This window comes from Corvus kubaryi, unplaced genomic scaffold, assembly GCF_017639235.1.
Source record: "Corvus kubaryi isolate FWS band 111438036 unplaced genomic scaffold, C.kubaryi_AGA036_p1.0 37385, whole genome shotgun sequence".
NCBI classification, from domain to species: domain Eukaryota; kingdom Metazoa; phylum Chordata; class Aves; order Passeriformes; family Corvidae; genus Corvus; species Corvus kubaryi.
Window position 1 is genome coordinate 6,002,962 of NW_024581127.1, and position 23,437 is coordinate 6,026,398.

At 37.9% G+C, this 23,437-nt stretch overlaps 1 protein-coding gene across 4 annotated transcripts in view; it reads left to right on the forward strand.

Annotated features, from left to right (window-relative positions):
• Positions 1 to 23,437, forward strand: part of ZFHX4 (zinc finger homeobox 4) — a 149,112-nt gene that overhangs the window by 26,900 nt on the left and 98,775 nt on the right. For 3 of the 4 annotated variants that reach the window (XM_042036483.1, XM_042036485.1, XM_042036486.1), the window contains exon 3: positions 494 to 996. In XM_042036483.1, the coding sequence (XP_041892417.1) occupies positions 494 to 996 (503 nt within the window). The remainder of the gene's footprint in view (positions 1 to 493; positions 997 to 23,437) is intronic. The other variant, XM_042036487.1, reaches the window with a different exon arrangement.

Sequence of the window (23,437 nt, forward strand, 5' to 3'; positions counted from 1 at the left end):
TTGTACCCATGTTGTTCACTGGGTATATTTTAAAATTAGGAATGCTGAGATCTGGTACCAAAAGTGGCTAAGTTAGTATAGATATTCTTAACCTAATTACTGTATTGTAGATATACATATATATATTGACCTACCTCTAGCATCATTTAAAGGATATAACAAAACTACAATTAGTGCTGTGTAAGTTAATCTTGCCTTTTAAGTTACAAAAGCATTGCTGTTTTGTTATTTTATTGATCAACTTTCATGCCTTTGAAAATACAAATTCCAGAATGACATCATGCCCAGTAGGAGTAATTAAAGCTATCTGATGAGGGAATTTAGAAGTTGAAAGGGATGATTGTAATTGATCCTGATTCAATCCTATTACAGCTTTTTATAGTTTAAGCTCTAGAGAAAGCAAACTCCTTGTCAAGGCTTTATTTTACAGATTCCTTTGTGTGTGCTGTGCTTGCTGGTCTCTACTTTCCCTTTTAATTTTTTTTTCCTGTAGTAAATAATGAGCTGCCGCCTGAAATCCGGCTTGCCAGTGGTCAGCTAATGGGTGATGACCTGTCCCTCCTTACTGCAGGAGAGCTGTCACCTTATATCAGTGACCCAGCGCTGAAGCTATTCCAGTGTGCTGTTTGCAACAAATTCACCTCTGACAGCCTGGAGGCCCTAAGTGTGCATGTGAGCAGCGAGCGCTCACTCCCCGAAGAGGAGTGGAGGGCTGTAATTGGAGACATCTACCAGTGCAAGCTCTGTAACTACAACACTCAGCTCAAAGCGAACTTCCAGCTCCACTGCAAGACTGACAAACATATGCAGAAATATCAGCTGGTGGCTCACATTAAAGAAGGCGGCAAAACTAATGAGTGGAGGCTGAAGTGTATTGCCATTGGCAACCCAGTTCACCTAAAATGTAACGCCTGTGACTATTACACCAACAGCGTGGATAAATTGCGCTTACATACTACCAATCACAGGCACGAGGCAGCCCTGAAACTCTACAAGGTAAGTCTGTGACAGCACCTCCAGCCAGCACCAAGTAGGCTGGGAAATTAACCCTTTCAGTGCTCATCAAACAGGACTTCGAATAATTAGGAGAGTAAATGTTTATTGAACATGCATATAGTCAAACAAAAACTGCAGGTTCATCAGGGAGGAGTGCTACACATGAGTGCTGCTGAGTCACCTGGGGGTCATTTAGGATGCACTTTCTGCAAACACAGGGTCCATAAGTTGGGGGTTTTTTAAAAGTTCTCGTGTAATAAATGACTAGAGGTGTTTTACATCTCTCATAACCTTTTCAGACTTTGTCCATTACATTTTGATCAGAAGCTTGAGAGAGATTATGGAAAATGATGATTTTTCCATACCATGCATAGGGAAAGGAGATCACTTTCTGGCATATGTATCTGTTTGCAACCATAATGTATCACAGCCAAGTTATTTTACATTGGTATTTTCAGTAAGCACATGCAATATGCCACATTATTACAAAGGGTATTCAAAAGTAAGCACTGTCATCCTTTTGTCTGCTCTTCTTTTCCAAACCAGTAATGATTTTTCACAAACATGAAAGGGTGTGGTGTAGATAAATATGTTAGTAGAATGGCAACTATATTTTTATCTTTACTGGAAAAAACTATGTGGATATAATGAATATGTGGGAGTGATGAATACCATTTATTACACAACTTGTCATGACTTTTTCCAAACCCTAATTATGGGGTAACTTATTTTCTGCAGTGTGTTTACTGGATTGGCTTGATTGTCTTGGTTCATGTACAAAATATAACACATTCATTTCCAAGATGAATAACTTTGTAACTTATTCAAAACTTCTTTTGTCTAGGGGATATAAAAATTCAGAAAATATTGCAAACCATTAGTCACTGTAACAAGCTCTAAATATGATTAGAAAATCCATTTTGCAAGTGTTATCTATTGATTTATACTAGAAATCTGTGATAACTAAACTATCAGGAGTCATCTGCTGATTACAGCAACTATGCTGGTTTTCTAATCATGTTGAAAACCTCTACATCCAGAACAAATACAGAAAAGTCTCAGCAGACCTCTAGTTTAAGCAAGAAATAACATTCTTCTGGTATTCAACCATGTTCAAATGGTTGGTCTGAGCTAACACACACTGCACAGGCAGAAACATAGATTTTCATTTTATAACCTGATTGTTGCAACCTTGGTGTATGTGCTGTGAGCAAAAATGGCAGTAACACAAGTTTTGGTCTATTATACTGTCCCACAGTGCTGGCTGCTCTGCTAATTTAATTAGATTTAATTTCATTTAGATTGCATTTTTCCTTAATTCTAGAGGGTGATATTTTTTGCTTTTCTTTTTTTTTAACACCCACCATCCTGTTACAAAAAGTACAAAAAGAGCTGAGATTCTAGTGACACAGTTAGCCTTCTTCAGCAGCAAAACTCCCTTTAGAAGTTCCTGCTTCCATTCATCTCTGAAGCTATTCTTTGCTCCCTCCTTTTACACTGTGCAGCCACACTCTAAGTCAGGGGTCTTTTTTAAAAAAAAATTTTTGGTCCCCATCAGTTTTTTGGAGTGTTAACCTGTGTTATTTCAATTATTTGTTTTATAATGGCACCATTCAAAGAAATACTACTGCAAATGGTGCCACAGTTAGGAATGATGGAGTAGGAGAAGGGAAGGCAGAAGGCTTCTCTCAGATAGCTCTTCTTCACTGCCAAAGCTTCTGAGACTGTTGAAAATAAGATGCCAGCTGCTAATTTTTTAAAAAAAACTATAGTCACAAGGTACACAAACTATCTACTCAAAACAGTACTGTCTCTTCACTCACTCAGCCTGATCCCTTAGAGAAACCTTCATCAAATATGTTTGGGTTTGCAGCATGTCCTACAAAATATTTGATATGGGATGCTGTGGGAGAGAGTATCAGCTCTTGGCCCTCATCACTAAGAATATCCTGCTGCTGAATCTGCTTCTTTGCCAGATCCTGGTTTGTTAGATGGAGCAGTTCAGTAGCACCTGTGTAGTGCAGCTATCATACACAGTGAGGGACCATCACTAGCCTTTGGAGCTCAGTCCTTGAATCAGCTGAGGGCATCCCAGTGGAAACGGAATCCACAAACTCCCAGATACCCTCTAGGCTTCATGGCCTAAGTAGGACAGTTGAAAGTGTCTGGCTACTAACCATAGGGTTCCAACTCTGCTGACGGATGTATTTTTAAAGGACTTGTCCCTAGGATTGCTAGTGAGTATCTTAGCTTTTTAAAATGTTTCTGTCCCTCATGACTTCTTAGAGAAGCTTGGAAATTTGAACTTCACTAGGTTTAATGACTCTCAGAAAGCAGATAGCATATACACACGCATACACTATTTTTATATAATTTCATTTTAAGGTTAATTTGAAGGAAAGTGATGTCACATTTCAAATATCAATTGGAATATTAGTATTACTTTTTAAGATTTGGGGTTGGCATGAAGTGCTACTATGTGTCCCAAATGACCAAAATGTTCTGGACGTGTGTGCTCTATAACAGAATGTCATGCCTTTGTACATCACCCAGAAAACTTTACTCTTAGTTTTAAGCGTACATTCAGGCCTCAAGGTGGAAATAAATATGGTTTTGAAAGTCTGTTATCTGCTAGCAGCTTGATAGTTTTGTCAGGTCTTGGTGAAGCTGTTGACACCAAGAGAGTTGTAAACTTTTTTTCTCTTGATACATCAGATAAACTTTTAGAGCACCTAAGGAAAAAAATAACATTAATTTGTATGAATAATAGATACATGCCTTGGGAGCGATATAGAATATTCATGAATTGTGTTTATATTCAAGCATCTCCTCTTAACTCCTTTAAAATTAAGGTGCTGTGAATATGGTTTGGCAATAAAAAGTTTAATACTAAAACCATCTGAAAGCACAGAAAAAGAATCTGTGACTTTGTTCCTTTGCTTTGTCAAGTACCTCAAAGTTTTCCTTTAGTAGTCATTTATATTTATTTAGATGTTATTGTTTTGTGAATTTTCTTTTATAAATGTTGCCGTAACAACTTGATTTTTCTCCCTGTGCTTAACTATTGATGGAATAAAAGGGTTTCTTTTCATAGTCATAGCTTTTAAAGCGACCATGAACATCAGAGCTTCTCTTCTGAAGCTGTATAATTTTAGGCAGTACGGAAATGTCACTTTTAGAGTTAGATTCTAAATGTGGCAAAGTGGAACCTTTAGCTGTTTTCTAAGTTATTTAAAGAAGAAATGGCCTGGTTGTTCCTTACAGAAGTGCAGTATTCAAATGGTGTTGGTAATGTGGCTGCTAGGAACCAGAACAAAGACGGCCTTACCCTGAGTGAACTCAGCTTGGCCTCAATGAATTTCCCAAAGACTTACTTTTGGAATTGTGGAGCTTGATATTAGCAAATTAAACCACAGAATAGTTGCACGTTCTTGGCAGCATCCATCAAGAAGCATTCAGTGACTCCACATGTAAACAGAGAAAGCTTCTATAGCAAGAGACTGCATTTCCATTCTGCAAGAGGAAGCATTCAGCTTCTGCAGATTTGGGAAGCTGAGGCAGGATGGTGATCTGTCTCTGTGGATGTAAAATACATATAGCTGGAACTGCTCTTAAGGCAGCCATTTTGTAGCTTAGTCAAATAGCTTTTGATTCAGGGAACTGCATATATCATGTCCTGTGCTCATAAAATAGTTTCCAAATACTTATATTAATAAATAAATAAGTATAGGGTAGCCTTTTTGTGAAGTAAACTGAGATGGCTGAAAAGAAAATTTACTTAACCAAATAACGGAATGATGATCAATTTCTAATCACAAATAAATATTTGAAGTTAGTCTATCAAAAATATTATTCAATTACCTGATAATACCTTCAATAGTCATTGCTTTTATATTGTATATTTACTGCAGTTTACATTGTGTATGCAACTATTTAGGAGCTCAGAGAAAGTAACAGGCAGCAGTTAGCAGACTAATATTCAGCTGAGAGAGAACTACCTTGGTTTTCCCTTTATTGACAAAATACTGATCCACAACACTATGACTTTTAAATGCTATGATTTTTTTAATGCTATGATTTTTAAATTTTGGTAGATCACTTTACCTCCCATGTTCTCAAGTGGCAAAGATATTACCCAAAAGGAGTGACCTGATTTCAGTTTAAGAAGGTTAAAGGTTAAAGGTTAGCTCAAAAGCATCATCTGCCTAGCTGCTTAACTTTAAACTGATCAATTTAATGAAAATCTGTTTTGCAGATGGTGTCGTAATGTCTTTGGCAGGATTTAGGCAGCTTTAACATTAGACGTATGCTAGTAAAAATTATTTCTTTATTTGACCAGAACAACACCTTTTCTTTTATGTTTTAAGGTAAAAGGCATGTGGGATATGGTATTTTGGCAAAGGACCCAGAAGCAGAAAGTGTTGATGGTCTTTCCATATGGGCTCAAAACCAGAATACCCTTATGCCTATTGCTAACGATGACTCAAGAAACAAACAAAGCTGTATTCATTTTTTCACCATAATGTTTTACTTTGAACCCATAAAAAAGCATTTCAGTCAGACCTGTCCTTGAAAAAGGTTTGTCTTCTTTGCCTAGGGTGGAATGCAACAGCATTAACTTTTTTAACCTGGCAGGGCACACTGATTGTCTCTTTCAGACCTTGTATTTGTAAATCAGAAGTATTCTTTTCCCTACTCACAAACCAAGCAGTAATTGTGTTACTTAGCTGTAGATACTATAAATTAGAAGGCAAATTAGTCAATCCAAATGGTAAGTTTTATCTGATGGAAGTTGTCTGAATAAACAAAGAATTAGATCCTTGGGAGTGTAAAGCAGAGCTTTGTGTTTATGTCTTCTGAGAATCAAGCCCTCACAGTTTTTGCCAAGATAATTAAGTTTCAGCACAAGCACGTCTTTCTATTTTCAGATGTATGCAATTCAATAGGAATTTCTTGGGCTGCTAATGCAATACTATTATATGTTAGCTTTGTAATTAGCTAGGACTCTATCCCTTTGCCGAAATGCATTGTAATATTACACACACAAGCATAGTTTGCATGTAAGCAGTTATGAAAGTGGTGCCCTTTGTTTCATATTGACCTTCCAACTTATTTAAAGGAGAGTTTACAATGAGCCTTTGTTTTGTCCGCAAATGATCATAAACAGCTTTCTAAAGAGCCCAATAAAATGAGATAATCACAAATGTATAACATCACATACTGAAAGGGTGGAAGAACAAACGGGGCTTTTACTATATTTTATAGGATGGATTTATAATCTGTTCTTGGGTCACTTAGGGCCAAGAATTTTCATGGTCAGCTGCTTGGTCCTGCTAGCTAGCATCCTCTCCAGGAAGGGCAAATACCGTGCAGCACCTGCTCTTCAGCTGGGGCTCTGCATTGCTTTTTTTTAAAGTGAGGTGTCCACTTCTCTGCTGGTTCAAAGTCAAAAGCTTAATCAGACCAGCTTTTTTTCTGCATCTGTCATCAGTGAAGCAGAATAGTCTGTCTGGATTCCATAATGCTGTTTGCATATTTGGGTTTTAAATCAGCCAGGAATATTGAATGCTTTGCTCATCTTTATCACGTGCAGGAGGCACAAGTGGGATTTAGTCCTTAGGTAACTTTTAGTGTAACAGTTCCCCAAGGAACACTGCTTGGTTTTTTCTCATTATCCTTGTTCTGGATGAAAGCATTGTTGTTAGGAATTAACAACTGAGGGGAGTGTGAAGTATATGCATATGGGGACGAATGGACTAACAGCCCAAATTACTTTATTTGCTTTACTCTGTTTGGCATGAAATGTTGGTACTTGATCAGCCTGGAATTAACAGAAAGTCACATTCTTTTCATTTCAGTTGTCTTGCACTAACTTTTTAATATAAAATCAAATATCCTACGTGTATGCCAGTCCAATTATTTAACTGTCATTGTCCCAGTATGATAGTAAAAGAGGTCAGGAGATTGTGCAGCATTGATTTGCATAAAAATCATTGTGGAAAGGAAATTGGAATATGTCTGCACACCTGAGGAGCCAAACCAAGCTTTGCTTGATGTTATTCTTGTTTGTTTAGAAGAAAACTATTTTCAGTGATAAAAGTTATTCTAATTTGTTCCTCAACACAAGCCTCATATAGAGGATAGAAGGTATTTCAATTTTTATAGTCCTTTGAGATTTATGTTCACTTAAGGTTTTAAATGTTTAATGAAATTTAATTTCCACTTCAAGTTTTAGTTACTGTAATTCAGATTATGCTGTTGTGCTTACATGTATAAAGAGAAAGCAGTGTTCAAAGAACGCACTGTGTAGTCACAGCTGTACATACGTTGTGTAGCCATAGCTATAAGTAATGTATATGCTTATATGTACTTGTACACTATAGACAAGAACATTTATTAAAAAACCCCAAAAAAACCCAAACTAACAAAAAATTATTGCTGGCTGGTAAAACAGCAATTTCAGAACTATTATTTTTTATTATAAATTTAAAATAAAACAGTAGAGAAAACATTTTTACATTATATTTTATGTACATTTAATTTGATATTCAGATGTCTGTCTCTCGGATTGTCCTACATAATGGTCCTTGTTAAAAAATACCATATTTTGTATTCAGCTTAAGGTACACTGCTGAAACAGGGAGGTGTTCTGAAATCATAGTTTAAAGAATCCTCATGTTCTTCCATTGAAATGCTGTCCAGAATCCCAGTCTTTGCACTGTCCTGGGTAAGGGTGTGTGAGGCTGCTCTTGGAAAGGAGACTGTACCAGACTGCTTGCAGTGTGCAGCCTGCCCAGTGGAGCCTGAGCTAGTAGGTCCTCTTGCGGAGCAGGAAAAGTGAGCAAGGAGGAGAGCCAAAGCAGCAGAGAGAGGATCAGCCTCATTTATTCAGTATGCTCAACACACAAAATGGCTGTATAACAGCTATTTTTTGTGCCTGGAGTTCTTTCATTCTGACATTAAGAGAAATATGTAATTATCTCTGACTGAGATTCGAAGTAGAGATGCAGTGTATAGTGTATGTAAGAGTATTATGTCAGTGTGAGTGCATATGTATGTGTGCATTAATAGATTGCAGCTATGGATTTAGCAGCCACTCCCTCCTGCCCTTGCAACATAGATTTTCTTGTTACCCTTAGGAGATTTTAGCTGATATTATGCAACTCACTACAGGTGTCTTTTCTAAAATTGTAATTAGTTTGCCAGACTCTCCCAGGTGAGATTTTTCTCCACGCTCTCTTCCACATATTTAAGAATGAGCAGGAAAAAAGAAAAAAAGAGTGAGACATGACAGGAAAGTTATATTTAGACATGGATATGTGTAATTCAGCTTTGCTATTGTTTTTGCTAAGTTATCTAGAAGAAACTTTCCCTTGGTCTATGCATTTATTAGTCCATCCAGACAAAATGCCAGAATTGTGATTTTATAGGAGAGTTAATGGGAGTAAGAACTTATAGACCTCATATGTACAGGACTGAGATTTGAGCTGTTTGATACACAGCCCTTGAGACTGTGTTTGCTCTCTATATATCTATCTTGCTAGATAGACAAATTAATTTTCTGCATTTCTTCCTTTTCTCTCCTTTGGGGTACTACTGGAACAGAAAAGGATGAGAAAGGATAGTGAAGATGCTGGTGTGAAATGCTAAGTAATGCAATTTCTGTTGATTTCAGCAAGAATTGGGCACAATGCAGGAGACATATTTTCTTGGGTAAACTTCCATGTTTATGTTTGTGGGCAAAATGTAATATGGTACAACAGGGAATAGGTATTAATTACATTAAATGTGACTAGGGGCTTTATGTTGATAAAACATAAATTACAAGTGGTGGCTTGTAATATTTTTCGGTCCTGATGGTTTGCCTGTTAGACTGGTGTACTTAATACAGGCAGATAGTGCAGACTGATGATTATACAACCTCATGCTGATATATAAAAAAAAGTGAAGCTTTGCTAAGAACTTCAAGACCTTTGCTTTGTGGGCAGCTATGAAGGAGGATGTCATAGAAATGACCCCCTTGGTCTGGAGCAGAAGGTGCCAACCCTTCAGTACTGCAGCAGACAGATACACAGCATATTGTGCACCATAGCCTCGGGGAAAACTCTATGTTCTACTCTCCCGGTGGGAAGGAAGGCATTAGAATAATCCTTAGCTTTTAAAGGCAAGGGGTATTGAAGAAAACAAAAATTGAGCAAAGGTAGTCCTTGAATGATAAAGTGTGCAGATTCCCATGCCTTGGGCATCCTACTGCAGTAGCAGTTACAATAACAGAAAAAAAAGCTTTTGTCATATACAAGGAGTATGAGCAATACTCCTTGGTTACATGCATGAGTAGGAAACATATCGCTAATGGGAGCTATGCATGGTAATGTACTACACTCCTTCCAAAAGTGGATGTTTGACCACCAGGGTTGCCTAACAAAAAATGTGATTTTTTTCTATTTCAAATTGTTATCCTAGAGTATTAATCAAACCACAACAAAAAATGTGATTCTTTTCTATTTAAAATTGTTATCTTAGAGTATTAATCAAAATATGATTCACATGTGTAAAATACATGACTGTATAACTACTGGTTTATTCCTGGATTGTGTGCAGAAAGCATAGCATATAGGGACGGTATTCAGGGTTCTGCCCAAAGAGGGTGTTTATCTGCAGTCTCTGTTCTCCTTTGTAAACTCTCTCAAAGATGAAGAACATGCACTACATCCTTGCAGTGCTCCTGGAGAAAAGAACCATAGAGCCGCCTTTACTCATAAAGACAGCACAGAACCTGCTGTTCTGGGAGAGTTTGTACCCCAGCCTTTAACAGAAAACTAGATTACCCTTAGTCAGAGAAAGTTCAAGATGACCCTTTTAAAACAAAGGACAACACTGGAAACTCTTCTTACCAGAACTTTATCAGGCAGTTCCAAAGGTCTATATCTCTTCATTTTAAAGTTGTTGGGCACATATGGAATTTTTCCATTGGCATCATAAGCTTGTGTTTGGATCTATAGCAATCCTTGGGTGAGGGAGGTCAGTTGTCTCCAAACAACTTTATTAAAAAGGAAGAGGTTTTCCATGGAAAATCCTAAAATGTTGCAAGAGGTTCAAGTATCATAACAGCTATGATGGATATTATCCTTATCCTAAATTGAAAGCTCCTATTGGTAAAGGAGCAGGAATGGCACTTCTTATTCACAGAATCATGGAATCAGAATGCCTGGAGTTGGAAGGGACTCACATGGATTATTGATTCAAACTTCCTGCTCTTCACAAGACTACCTAAAACTAAACTATATGACTAAGAGTGTCATCTAGATGCTCCTTGAACTCTGACAGGATTGCTGCTGTGACCACTTCCCTGGGAAGCTTGTTCCAGTGACCAACCACTCTCTCAGCAAAGAACCTTTTCGTACTGTCCAATCTGAAGTTCCCCTGATGCAGCTTCATACCATTCAGACAACAGTGTTCTTATTTTCTGTGTAACCTAGACAAAAACTTGCTCTATGGGAAATAGATTGAGGAAAAAAATACTAACATTCTCTAATTGAGTAAACACTTAGTGAATGACCAGAAACTTGATATTTTTACAACTAGAACAATGAAACAAAGTCTAAGGAGGATCTTGGTATTCTTGTTCTTTGTGTGCTTGTGATGAGAGCATGGAAAAAGGCTTGCTTTACTACTGAAATGAGACAGCTTTAATATCTAGATGTTACTATTTTGGGAACACCCTTTGGCATTTGCAGATATGTAAGCAGCTAATGAATGACTGGAAATTAGGAAGAATGAAGCTGGTGGAAAAAAATGAGTCCAAACTGCAAGTGTTTCTGAAAACCTTATGTCCTTATTTGTTCAGGAACTTCTGTGACTCAAAATCTTGACCCAGGAGGAAGCTGAAATCCTGCTGGGATATATCAGGACAGGATCTTCTGAAGTCAGCTCTCAGATGACAAAGATCACAGGCCACAGAAAATAGTTTAGGACTAATTTTTCCAAATTTCTGACCTAGAGTTTGGGCAGATTTAAAAGCACTGCTGTATTGTTAGTCCTTTGGGTCCACCCATCTCTTGCAGATGCATCTCAGTAATAGGTGTTGTACCTAGGCTGTGGATATCCTTTGTCACTTTTTGATTTACTAAGGTAGTCTCATAGGTCATGATGACTTGGATATGCTGTCAATGTTCTCTGTCTCTTGGTTCCTACCTCCACTGGTGTGTTTTGTAGTGTGTCAGGCTTCAGCAATATCTTTGCAACACTCGAATTTCTGTGACTTATAGAACTCAAGAAATGAAAGTCTTTGTATCGAGTCATTAGGACTGCTTACAAGTATTTTTGAGAAAGAGCAAATCCTTTCTCAGACACTCTGTAGTCACTTCGAATTTTTTTTTTTTGGCCTTTTTTTTTTCTTGAAAAGCAAAAATAGGTTTATGGGATCATTTCTGACTCTACATGTTACATGTAGGACCTGGACACAAGAAGTATTGCTAGGGTATCTTTTCTTTTCTTTTCTTTTCTTTTCTTTTCTTTTCTTTTCTTTTCTTTTCTTTTCTTTTCTTTTTTTTCTTTTTTTCTTTTTCTTTTTCTTTTTCTTTAAAACTATGTGTGTCCATATATATCCTAGGCTGCTACTGTCATCTTCTATAATGCTGTACATCTTCTATAATGCTGTACACTAACATATATGTTAGTGTCTGCTGTAGTAAAGATTGGATTTCCATTATTCTTCTAATTTCCTTGTCCCAGTTACTTATAATTTTCTTATAGACACTTTTAGGGCTGAAATTATCAGGATTCAGTCTGGGTGTAAAGAATATTTCTTTCTTCTTTGGGGCTCTTTCTGAGTCACTTAATCATGAGATATCTTTCTAACCTGTCCTAATGAAAAATACTCCATTGCAAATAAAGTTAGTTAAGTACATTTCTCGCAGTGGCTGTCCATAACAGAAAAGAATGTTATTTTAAAAGCAAAGACACATTAATAGGCCAAGTATGCAATCCTTGTCCTATCACAGCAAATTATACCATTAGTCCACTTTATCTAATCTCTTTGCTACAGACTGCCTAACAACAATGGCTTCTCAGAGCAAAGCAGACCAAAAAAAAAAAAAATTTCATGGGCGAATATAGAATAACGTTGCTTATACAGGAAAATTCTTGTTCTTTTCATATGTCCTCTGTATTTGACAATGAATTAACATCATATGAATTCAAGTATTTTTTTTTCCCCCGAAATTGTCTTTGGGTAGCTTTACAGGTATATAGACATCAAATCAGTTTATAAAGTGAAGTTTTGGCTCAATCACATGCAGTGGGAAGGGGTTCCACAGGTTAATTTAACCTGCATATAAACATTTTTTTTGGCTTTTAAAATTTTCTGTTACTAATTTATAAAGTTTTGTTTGTTTTTATTCATCTGGTTAATAGAATGAAAAAGATCATGTGTTCTTACTTGATTTATGATTTTTTACATAATCTTTATAACTTCACAATAATCTTTGTGATTACTTTATGGTCTTTTTATCATGTCTCTCTTCTATTTACACAAAAAATTTCAATCCATTCAGTGTTGCTTTTAGTGGAAGTTTTTCCACATTTCTGCTAATCCCATCACTGATCTCTGAACTCCTTCTACCGCTGTTAAATTTTTCTGGAGATACACAGATATTTCAGAACTGAACACACTGTTCTCAGTGGAACTGTATGATCTTACTGTCCCATGCCTGGTGCATCCAAAAATATAATCTGCTTTAAACAAATCCTATTGCATTCTGTGCTGGAAATATGTTGCCTTTCATTACATGCTTCTTCCCACACCGCCCCTTCAAACTGATGCCGAAGTGTCTGAGAGTGGTTACACTTAACTTAGACACCAGTAACATGTTTGATTGGTTCAAAGTATTCCTTCTAATATACATTTTCTTCGATTTATCCATCAATACTGAGTTTCTGCTGCATGCTCAGTTAGCTTTAAAACTATCTGGCATTTCTCACAGTTCTTTGGCTGGTCTTGACTGTCATGAGTTCATTTATGACTTCTGTAAGAACAGTCCTAGTTTTCTGTTAGAAGACTCAGAGGTAACTTTTGTTCTGTTAAATGCCCCGTTAGTTCATGTAGCTTGTTTTCTGTCTCTGACAGTTTTTAATCCATGACTTTTTTGCCCTTCTGTTAAGTGCCTACATTAAGTGGTTAGGCTGCTTCTGCACAGCCAGCTTAGTGGAAAAAACTCCAGCTCTGAATTAACCCATGGAGTAATTAATTTCCCCCTAATATTATGAGAGTGAGAGAAAGATGCATCCCCTTGCACCCATGTCACATTGCCTGTCTCTTCAGATAGCTGCTTCTGGTTGCTTTCCCACATGTATTGCTATACCCAGTGGCTTGGGGTGCAAACCTCTGTAGGCAGTTAACTATTTGCTGAGCCTGAAGAACAGAAATAGCTAATTAACCATCTATCTGCAAATATTTGCCCCAGATATTTATTTACTGATGCAAAATAGAAGATGCTGTTTCTGCATGTGGACTACAAGGCTGAGGCAGAACTGCAATTGACTCTTTGTAGTGTGCTCTTTTCATGCTGTTCAGTGCTAACTTTAATGTATTATTGATTGTTATTAAGGTATACCATGAAATACAGATGGGATGTCTGTTGTGGTTGAAGTCATACTGTGGGAGCTATGTTGACTTTTAGGTTGTTCTGGCCTTCATGCCGCTTGACATTAAAACCTTTCACATTAGGGTTTAGAAAAAAAAAAAAAAATATAGTAACTATGTTACCCTGCATGTAGTGGGAAGTAATGTGAAAATATGATGCCAAATACCCTCCCCACCAAGTCAGCACAAAATTTGAAATGAAATACTAATTTCAGAGCAAGCCAGGAAGTTCTAATTCCCTGTGTGAGTATATACAAACACAAGTTTAGGACACTCACTACCTGAATTTAAATTAGCTGTGCTGCCTGGCAGTAGAAAGTGGTAAAAGCAGAGTGATTAGGGGTCTGATTTTCCAGAATACTGAGTCCTAGTGGCTCCTCTTGGTGGTGTGTGTTTAGCATCCCAGGATCCAAGGTCACGCTCATGAGTGACCGTCTCCTCTGTGCTGACTGCCAGCCTCCATCATTGCACAGCCTTCTTGGCTGGATGTATTGGCTAGTTTGAAATACACAAAAATTGTATCAGAGGATCAATTACTGCTGAAATGTCACTACTGAACCCTGTAATAGTGCTAATTAGTTAAAGCAAAAGAGGCACTATCTTGGCAGCAGATCACTGAATATTTTTTTCACAAAATTAGGTTTGAAATGCTTACATTCTTCCCCCTCCCTTTTCTGGAAAAATTAAAGTATGTAAATGGTTTTTTTCCTTTTTTATTTCCTATACCGCCATAAAAAGAAATGCTTCTAAATGTTTCTCACTATGTCCAACAATTTCCATCTTAGAATAGCTTACTTTTGTTTGAAACACTTAAAGAAGCTATTAGTCATTGGAGAAAACTTGAAACAAGGAAACGTATGACAAACACACAGTCACAGGACAGCCCTCTCTGATTTTGGCTCAGCTCCCTTTCTGCCATTAATGGGGCAAAAAGAAACTGGAGATCTGATGCAAGCTCCCTGCGGTGGGGGAGGGCAGAGTTGTTCAGCCTGTGTCAGGGAGTCCCCGGCTGGCAGGGAGTCAGCTGTGTGTGCTCTGTCCTTCCCAGTGCATGCCACGCAGGAGCTGTGTCAGGAGAAGGACCGGCAAGGGCAGTAGCAAGTACATGTAAGTGTGTCTGTGATGAGAGTGAAATGCCTGCTGCACAGGGAGACGTGGGGAGCTCCCAGGCAGAGCCAGCTCAGGGGGATGCTGGCGACTGCAGAAACCTTTTTATCTGCTACAGAAAGGCAGTGGCTGCTGTCACAAGCTGTAGGGTCTGACTGCAGTCCTGTATTTTGATCCCCTTCTCAGGTAGGTTTCATTTTTCTTGTGCTCACCTTGCAGAGAGCCTTCCTGGGCTGTGTCACTGTGTTCTGGGCTTGATGAACTACCACAGTTCTTTCCAAGCACCAGTTGTTCTTTTTCAGTGCTAAAACATACACGAGGCTCTCATTCACGCACCCCATCCCCCTACTTTTCATCCAGCATTTAGTTTTTGGTGACCATTATTTCCACACTGTGCCAAAAAGATAAGATTCGCAGCTGCCAGTGGCACGAGCAGAGTCCGTGAAGTTTCTTTAGTGTGAGATAGGTCATAGTGTTAAGCAAAAATCTAAATATTTGCAAAGATTCAGGAAAAATACAGGGGTTTTGCTGGTTTTTATCCTCTGTAGAATTTGTTTGAAGCTTTAAAAACATTGTTTGTTTCCTATTAAAATGGTGATGAGAGGAAAGAGATGGGAAGAATGTAGGCCAAATCCAACTTTGTTGTAGTATTGCTGATCTCAGTAGTATTACTCCAAGGATAGAGAAGTTTTCCAAAACGACACTGTTTCTTAACTCTGTCAATTGACTGAGACATGGCTCTCCTGTGGTTTGACTACTGTGGTTTGTCACTACTGTGAGAAATTATCCAGTTCAAAAAGTCCTGTTATTTGGGTAATTTCTTGCTGAAATTGATGGTTACTGTTTCTGTTTTTCTCCCAAAGTTTATTTCTAGGGCTTTTCCATTTGTTTCTGGTGCTCTAGATAAAAGGCTAGTCACAAAGGCAGAGTCAGAGAGACTGCTCTGCAATGAGGATGTGTAAAAGAGGAGTGGATTTGAATTTGGGAGTGTTTTCCCTCTCATGGAAGCAGTCTCCCTGTTTGATACAGAGTGTGAGTTGATCTAATAAAATCCACCTCCTAAATATCTTTTACAGATCAAACCAGGGTACTGGGTTTTGATAACCATAACATACTTTGTGGGTGAGCATACACACTAGGATACCTCATTTACAGCCCATTTCTCCTCCTAATTTATTCCACATTTGGGAGCATTTTTTAAGCAGCTACTATTTAAAACCAGAAAGCCTCCACCCTAAAAGGCCCCAACCTGTGAGAAACATTTCCTCTCTTGGCCGGAGCTTGGAATTTCACTCCAAAATGCCAACTCCCTCAGGAGTGTGCATAGTGTCATCCTTGCCTTGTGGTTTACTCTTTTCAACCTCAGTTGCACACACAGACATTGTTTACAACCTCACCACATTCTTCTTCTTCCTGCCTCTACCAAGATCTCTACATGTCTTTTTTTCACAGTGACACTTGCACCTGGATTTCTGCAGTGCTAAGCCCAATTTCATTCTTGCCAAGCCCTAGACTCCTTTATATTTTTCTTCTTTTCTGCCAATAACATTCTTTTCCACTTTCTCTTGTGTATGAATGTGTTTATGTACATTTTCAGATGCATATTTCTAATTATCTGGGATGAGTGGGATAAAAGTTTTACTGTCTTGAGCTAGAGTTGGCTGTGTTATTTTAAGTAATAAAGAGAGAAAAACAGGTATGCTGACTATCCCATAGGAAATTATCATGCATTTTGAACCTCCTGCATATTTTGCATTAGGAAAAATATGTTAGAAATTTGTAGGGTGCTCTCTAACTGTATCAATACTCTTTTTTTCATATGGTTGCATGTACCAAGCCAAGCCCTAGTAATATTAAGGGGGGAAAAACACTGCTGTGGGTTTGTGACTAATATATTTTAGAAATGTCTTACATTTTTCCTATAATAGCTTTTCCATACATAATAGCATTTCAGTTTGAAGGTCTGACTTCTCAAGGCCTATGAGAGCTAAAAACAAGTGCCAGCATTCTGCTGAAAAGCTGGAAATTTCCCACGTGCTATGAAGCTCCTTTTTCAGACTCACAGATCACAAGATTAACACATCATTGGTAAACGGCCCATCCTGGGTGTTGGCTCAATGTAATTTGAAAGGAAATTTTTTCATTTGAAAGCAAGGAAAAAGTCTTGATGGTGGTTTGCAGCATAACCAAACTAATGACAGCTGATTTCAGCTAACTGGGCTGGGAGCATTAACAATAATTACTCTTGGAGACAATTTTAGGTCTTGTTTCAAGGATGGAGATTTTGTTGACACCATCATCTAGGACTCACTTGAGACTTCTCTGAAGACTGTGCTGTTCTACCTTTCACATGATAGATGTAGAAGTGTGCCTTGGGCAGTCAGAGTGCCCTTTGTGAGGGATGCTGGACCTGTGCTGGGTTCATATTGACAAGACAAAATCTTCCATGTGGCATCAATAAGGCTGGGATAAAAAACACGACATATAATAGTTCCAGACCACAATCTTTCGTTCTTTTTTAGGTATAACCACTGGGGTCACATATAAATAATCATCTGGCTATGTAAAGGGGTCAAACCAGGGCTTTGATATTCACAGTACATATCCTGATGAGACTGTGTTGTTGTTTAGGTAGGGTTAATTTTTGGCCCAACTCCAGCAAATGGTAAATTTTCCACTGAACTTGGTGGAACTAAGATTTCACACATGACACTTAAATCTGTGCTATATAAAGCTTTGTATAAATATGTCTGTATATAATATATATCACAAGCATGTACAAGTGTGTTTCTGTATATTTTAACCAATTACATAAACTGTGTTTAAACTGTCTACTATGCAGATGCCTAGAAGGAATGAGCTAAAAAAATCTGGATAGTGGTAAAATACTCAGAGAATGTCATGGGGACATGTTTTTCATAATTGTAATATTGAGAGGTTTTGTTTCCTTTATCAGTTGCCTTTCTCTACTATAAAATCATGTGGGATTTTTTTCTAGTTGCATCAATTTTCAGCTACAAATGTTTTACATTATAAATCTGTGTAAAACAGACTGAAAATTGGGAAGTGTAAGAACAGATAATCTGAAGACTTAAGTGCTTTGGGCAAACTTCTCTTGCCAGCTTTCAGAGATACAGAGGGAGAGTGTATTTGAAACCCCTCATCAGAGCAAAATGAACGTTTTAGTGTTCTCGGACATAATATCAGGCTAACATGCTCCCTGACTGACATCCAGTACATACTGTATAATTGCCAGCCTGCTTCTCCAAGTGCCTTGAAGATTACATTTTTTTAATGTCCCAATATTAATAACCAGATGTGATCTTCTTCCTGCCCAGGGGTCAAGCTAGCTGGCCAGGTCAGGCTGTTTGTCTGTGTGCACAGACTGTGAAGTCTATTCAGAATGACAGGTATGTGGGGGGAGGCGGGTAGGGTGTTAACCTCAAGACCACCAAAAGGGAGTTCTCCCTGCTGGGAACAAAGACCAGCAGGAGCTTCAGCCTTTTTCAATACTCCTGGGATTTTAACCAAGTGAACAAAAGATGATGCACAGCTGAAGAAATGCTCTTCACAGCTGATACATAATTTAAGATGTTCAGTTACAAACAACCGGATATGTATTTGTGATTTCATTTGAGCACAGTCCAATTATCTGCAGTCAGTTAATATTTTTGTATGAGCAGTTTCTGTGTGCTGCTTTATGTGCTCAGAAGACACTCAATTGCCAGAGTTTGAATACATGCTGGCCTTGAAAATAGCCCTAGTATTTAAAGAAATACCATTAAAACACCAGCAGTTGCTATGAGGTGTTTTGTACCTTCTAGTTAATGTTTGCCAGTCTATGTATAGATTATTTTATTATATGATGTAGTTTCATTAAACATGCATTATAAAAACATTTACTCTTCACTCTCTCTTTTTGTTAGGCAAAAAAAATCAAAAGAAGCAGCTATTTGTTTCCTAATTGATTTTCTACGTTAGTTGTTCATTGAATAGATAAGTAGTGCCTGTGATATTTGATTACAGAGCAAGGCACCCATTTAACCTTCCGTTCTTTCCTGGCCAGGATTTCAAATACAATACAACGTACCTCCCTTAGGCTCAGTAGGATTAGACTGCTAGCAGTAATCCCTGATGCTATGAAATAGACCTGATAGAACTTCAACTCACTTGTTTAGGATTATGCTCATGAATTTCAGTCATCTAGTTGTATTAACCCTTTGGGAACTCATGTGATTTATGTGGCTATAAATAATAAAACATTATAATAAACAATGGTAGATGCATATCAAAGCTTATTTATGTGTTTTAAAGAATTCACTTTTGCTTGGTGATCAAAGTGTAAAATTCACATTGAAATGAATTTAGCTCCTATAGCATAAATGCTCAGAGTTTATTTTAATTCTAATGTTCGGGTGCCTTTTGCAGTTCCACAGTATCTTTAAACAGGTTGGTCTCAATTTGTGCATTGATTTTTAAAAATTGTTTGAATAAATTTTAGTTCTCAAGGTTGCACTGAAAGGGTAGACAAGTCATATCTGCTAACTACAGAGCATCAGTGCAGAATCTCCCAGTATAATGACCTGAATGCCAGCATGGTCCTGTGGTAAAGAGGAGGGGTACTGATACCTGAGCTATCATTTCCAGGCTTTTTTGATTACAGCAACAATCCTGGTACAGGCAATACTGACTTACGATGACTTATGCTCTAATCTAAAAACAGAGTAAGAGTGCCAGAGCATTTCTGATGGAACATGAGACAGTTGGTGGGCAAAAGCATTGTAATTGCTCCAGATTCAGACTACTCTTTTGAACTGGTGACTGTAAATGCGGATTTTTAATCTGGTCAAATCACTACAGGGAATAACTCTATGCAAGCAGTAAGAAGGAACAGATCTTTTCTTTCTTTCGTTTTCAGGTTCCTAAAACCTACCAACAAAATAAATATTGTTTCCTATTACCAATCTCTTAAATTATTGAACCTTTAGTTCAAAGGCTCATTAAATATTTATGTGCACAACTAATTGTACTGATTAGTGAAATGAATATATATATATGTTTTAGAATGTTTGAAGTAAATTACAATGAAAAATTGTGGAGAGTTTGACTTGGGAACTCTAACCTACTCTCACCTGCTTGGCAGAAGATAGAGTCAAATTAGGACTGACTGAATATGCACAATCAGGCATCAATTGGTGAAACTACTGCCACTTCAATACACCTGCATGTGGAATTGCTATATTTAAAGGCAAGATGACAGGCAGAATCAGTGCTACTAGCTGCACTTGATGACAGAGGCATCAGGGCATTTCTTTACCCCTTAGACATTATTAAAGCATGCCTATTATTGTAGATCTGTTTGATACTCTTGATACATTTGATGATAAAGTGGTATTGATGAATAGCTGAAGGCCATGAGAGCAATAAATGAAGTTACTCTTGAGCGATTCCATTCTTTTTTTGCAGGAGAACTTGGGAGTGGGGGCAGTTTGGGGCAGTTGTTCATCAGCCCAGTGGTTCACTCACGTGCTCCCACATGGAGTATTGCTGAGTTCCAGTCTGTCACCCTTCTTGATTAACATATGCCCAAGGCCATTACAGGAGAATCATCTATGCTTGAGGTGTGGGTATCTCCATGATGCAGATGATTTTCATCTGCACAACTATTTCATTAGACTTGGATGGCGAAATCAATTGTTTGACTCCGTATCTTGCCAGCCTTGAGGTTTGGGTATAGCCAGCTGTGTTGTAAAGTGAGGTCATGCTGGTGGGATGCAGAGCTGACAGGAATGGCCAAGGCAGCACGACATAGCTGTCCCACACTCATAAGCCTTGCTGATTCTGCATTTGGCTACTGAGGTAACCCAAGGAGTGACAAGCATCCCTTGGTAATTTCTATGTATATATATGGCTGGTTGTTAAGTGGATAGATGATGCTTCTCTTTCAAATTGGCTTCTCTCAAGTTCTTTTGTCTTAGAAATATTTTCCAAAAACTGTGCTCAGTCCTGCTGCTGCTGCAACCTACAGTCCAGTTGCAAAATTTAATACATTTAGACTTTTGTGCTTTGTTGGTTAGTTTTGGTTTGACACCTGGTATATTTCTGTTCCCTGATTGATTGCAAATGTACCGTTAGAAATGGGCTGTTTCATGAATGCTCAGTTTACACATTCAGAATGTGCTTTCCCTGGATATTCTGCAGTATGTATTTAAACATAGCTGTTTCTGAAACAAATTCCTTGCTTAGGTCAGCAGATTTAGTGTGGAGAAATTCATGGAAAGCAAACAGCCAAAAGGTGGGGCATGGAAGGAACTAATTCAAGAATTTCAGATGAATATATCCAGTATTTTCCAGCTCTCCATCTGATGCTTTAATTCTAAATGCAGAACTTGCAGAACTCAGTGGCCCACACGTTGCCACCTTCAGATTTGCTGAGAAAAGAGAGGTAAACCTGTAAAATTTGGTGAGATTTGAGCTGCCAGGAATATAGCTGTCTATCCATTAGCTGGTTTTTCTGACAGCAAGTATTTTTCAGCTGCAGTTTCGGTTCTATTCCAACTCTCTCAACTTGCTTCTAGTTGCAGTTCCACTCTGTTTCAATCTATAAAGGCTGAAATGAGTCAGACCCCAATTCTTTCTGAAAACCTCACTTCATATACGTAATTCAGATCAGCTAAGAGTGCCCTGGGCTAAATCTCAAAAGATACTGAAAGCTTGTATTGTCAGAGTGGTTGGTAAATAAAGAATCTGCTTTATCATTTTCTTGATCAAAATTTGCAATTTTCGATTACTCCACCAATTATCAAGTTGCACTTGTCTTTCAGTTTCTTACAGGGTAAAGGGAATAAAGGCTGGCCATGTTGGGAAAGTTTGTTCCTAGGTGAAAATAAATTTTGGTGGCTTGGATAACACTACTGTTTATTAATGTGCGTTTACTTAGCAAAGCAAAAAAAGGTAGCGTGTGTGTGTGTGTGTGTGAAGGGAATCTTATTAAGTCTAAATAGACTGTAGAAACCATGGTAATACTTTACACTTCTGTAAAGCCTTTATTCAGAGGCTTTCAAAATGTTTTAACAACGTTAATTAAATTCAGTGCTCCTTCATTCTGTGTTAGCCTAAGTGCATATAGGGCCATCTTCATGTACATACTGGTAGAATGGAAGAATGCTCGTGTTTAACAGTGTGCAGCAGCATTGCACTGCAAGTATTTCCAAGGCAGGTGAAAAAAAGTAAAAAAGTCGTGTTTAAGTGAAACTGCACAGGGAATTGCCTGTAGGTAGGCAAAACATAATTACAAGTTGAAATTTGGCCAAGACATGTGTCTTAACACTCTTCCTCCTTTGAAAAAAAAATGTGCCATGTACTTAATAACTTTATTAAGTACAAGCAGTTGTGAAATCTGTTCTTTGTTTCAACCAAAAGAAAACATTTCCTAACAGGACAGTGCTGTTAAACACCAAGCTAGGGCACTGACTCATTACTAATTTAGACAGAGAGCACCATCAATGAGTTACCAAAACTTTTTTTTGTAGCACTGGTGTTTTCCTTGGAGATCTCCCCTCCAAGTACTGACCCTGCTTTAGCCTGCGAGATCTGAAGGGATCACAGCGCAAGGTGGTATGGCTTAGGGCTGTATATAAAATGATGAAGGAGAGAGTGAAACCCAGCCACGTGCTCCCTTTACTCAACACTGTAGTAGGAGAGGGAGGTGGCATTCAGTGAAACTCAGAGCTACTCTTGTTTTCTGCAGTAAATAATCTGCCTGTGAAATTCACTGCTGCAGTGGGGGGTTATCCGGATAAACAGTTTATCAGGATTTTTAAGAAGGATAAGGGGATGAACATTAATGATGTTTCTGATTATGTGGGCTAAAACAAAAAGATACAAGAACGTTTAGTTCTCTGTTATTATTGTTAAAGTCAGGATATAAACAGACTGTCTTCCAGGGTCAGGCAAGGATCCCTCGTCACACTGCACATTCATTTAGGTTCTCTAAGGGCTTGTATTTGTACCCTGCTTTTCTGTGGATCTGACATTAGCTATTTGTACACAGAGCATGTCGGAATACCTGAGCCAAGGATATGATTCATAGAGCTGCTCCTGCGTTTCCATCTCTCTGTCTCCCTCAGTGACTGTTCTCAGAGGATGACGTTAGACTTCAAAAATGAATACAAGAACTGAGTGTTTCAAATGTAAATAAGATGCCTTTCTGTTCGCAATTTTAGTCTTGCTAAGGCAAGGTACTACTCTAACAGTAAACAACTGAATCTGCATGTCTGGGTTATTTTGGTTTTCTTTGTCAGCTTATCACTCAGCATAGGAGAGGAGTGTCTGTGTCATAATTAGTGTTTAATTTATTTAATTTGGAAGTACAAACAATAGACAGAAAGGGCCATTTGACAACTAATTAATTTGTTTCTGCTCAAAGAACATGACAAAAAGTTTGCCTTCAGATGAGCATTTACAGACTGTGAATTTGCAGTTGAGTAATAATTCATCAGGATTACTCCTTAGATAATTTGATATCCTCAGTACAGCATGTAAAGCTACAGGATTTGAATATATTTTTAAAAATTTAGATGATTATTGGAAACACTTGGCTCATTCTAGGACCAGTTATGATTCAGTACCACACAAGATCTCTCTACGTTTCTAGGAAGCACAATTTTATTCCACCTCTTGGAAGAGCAT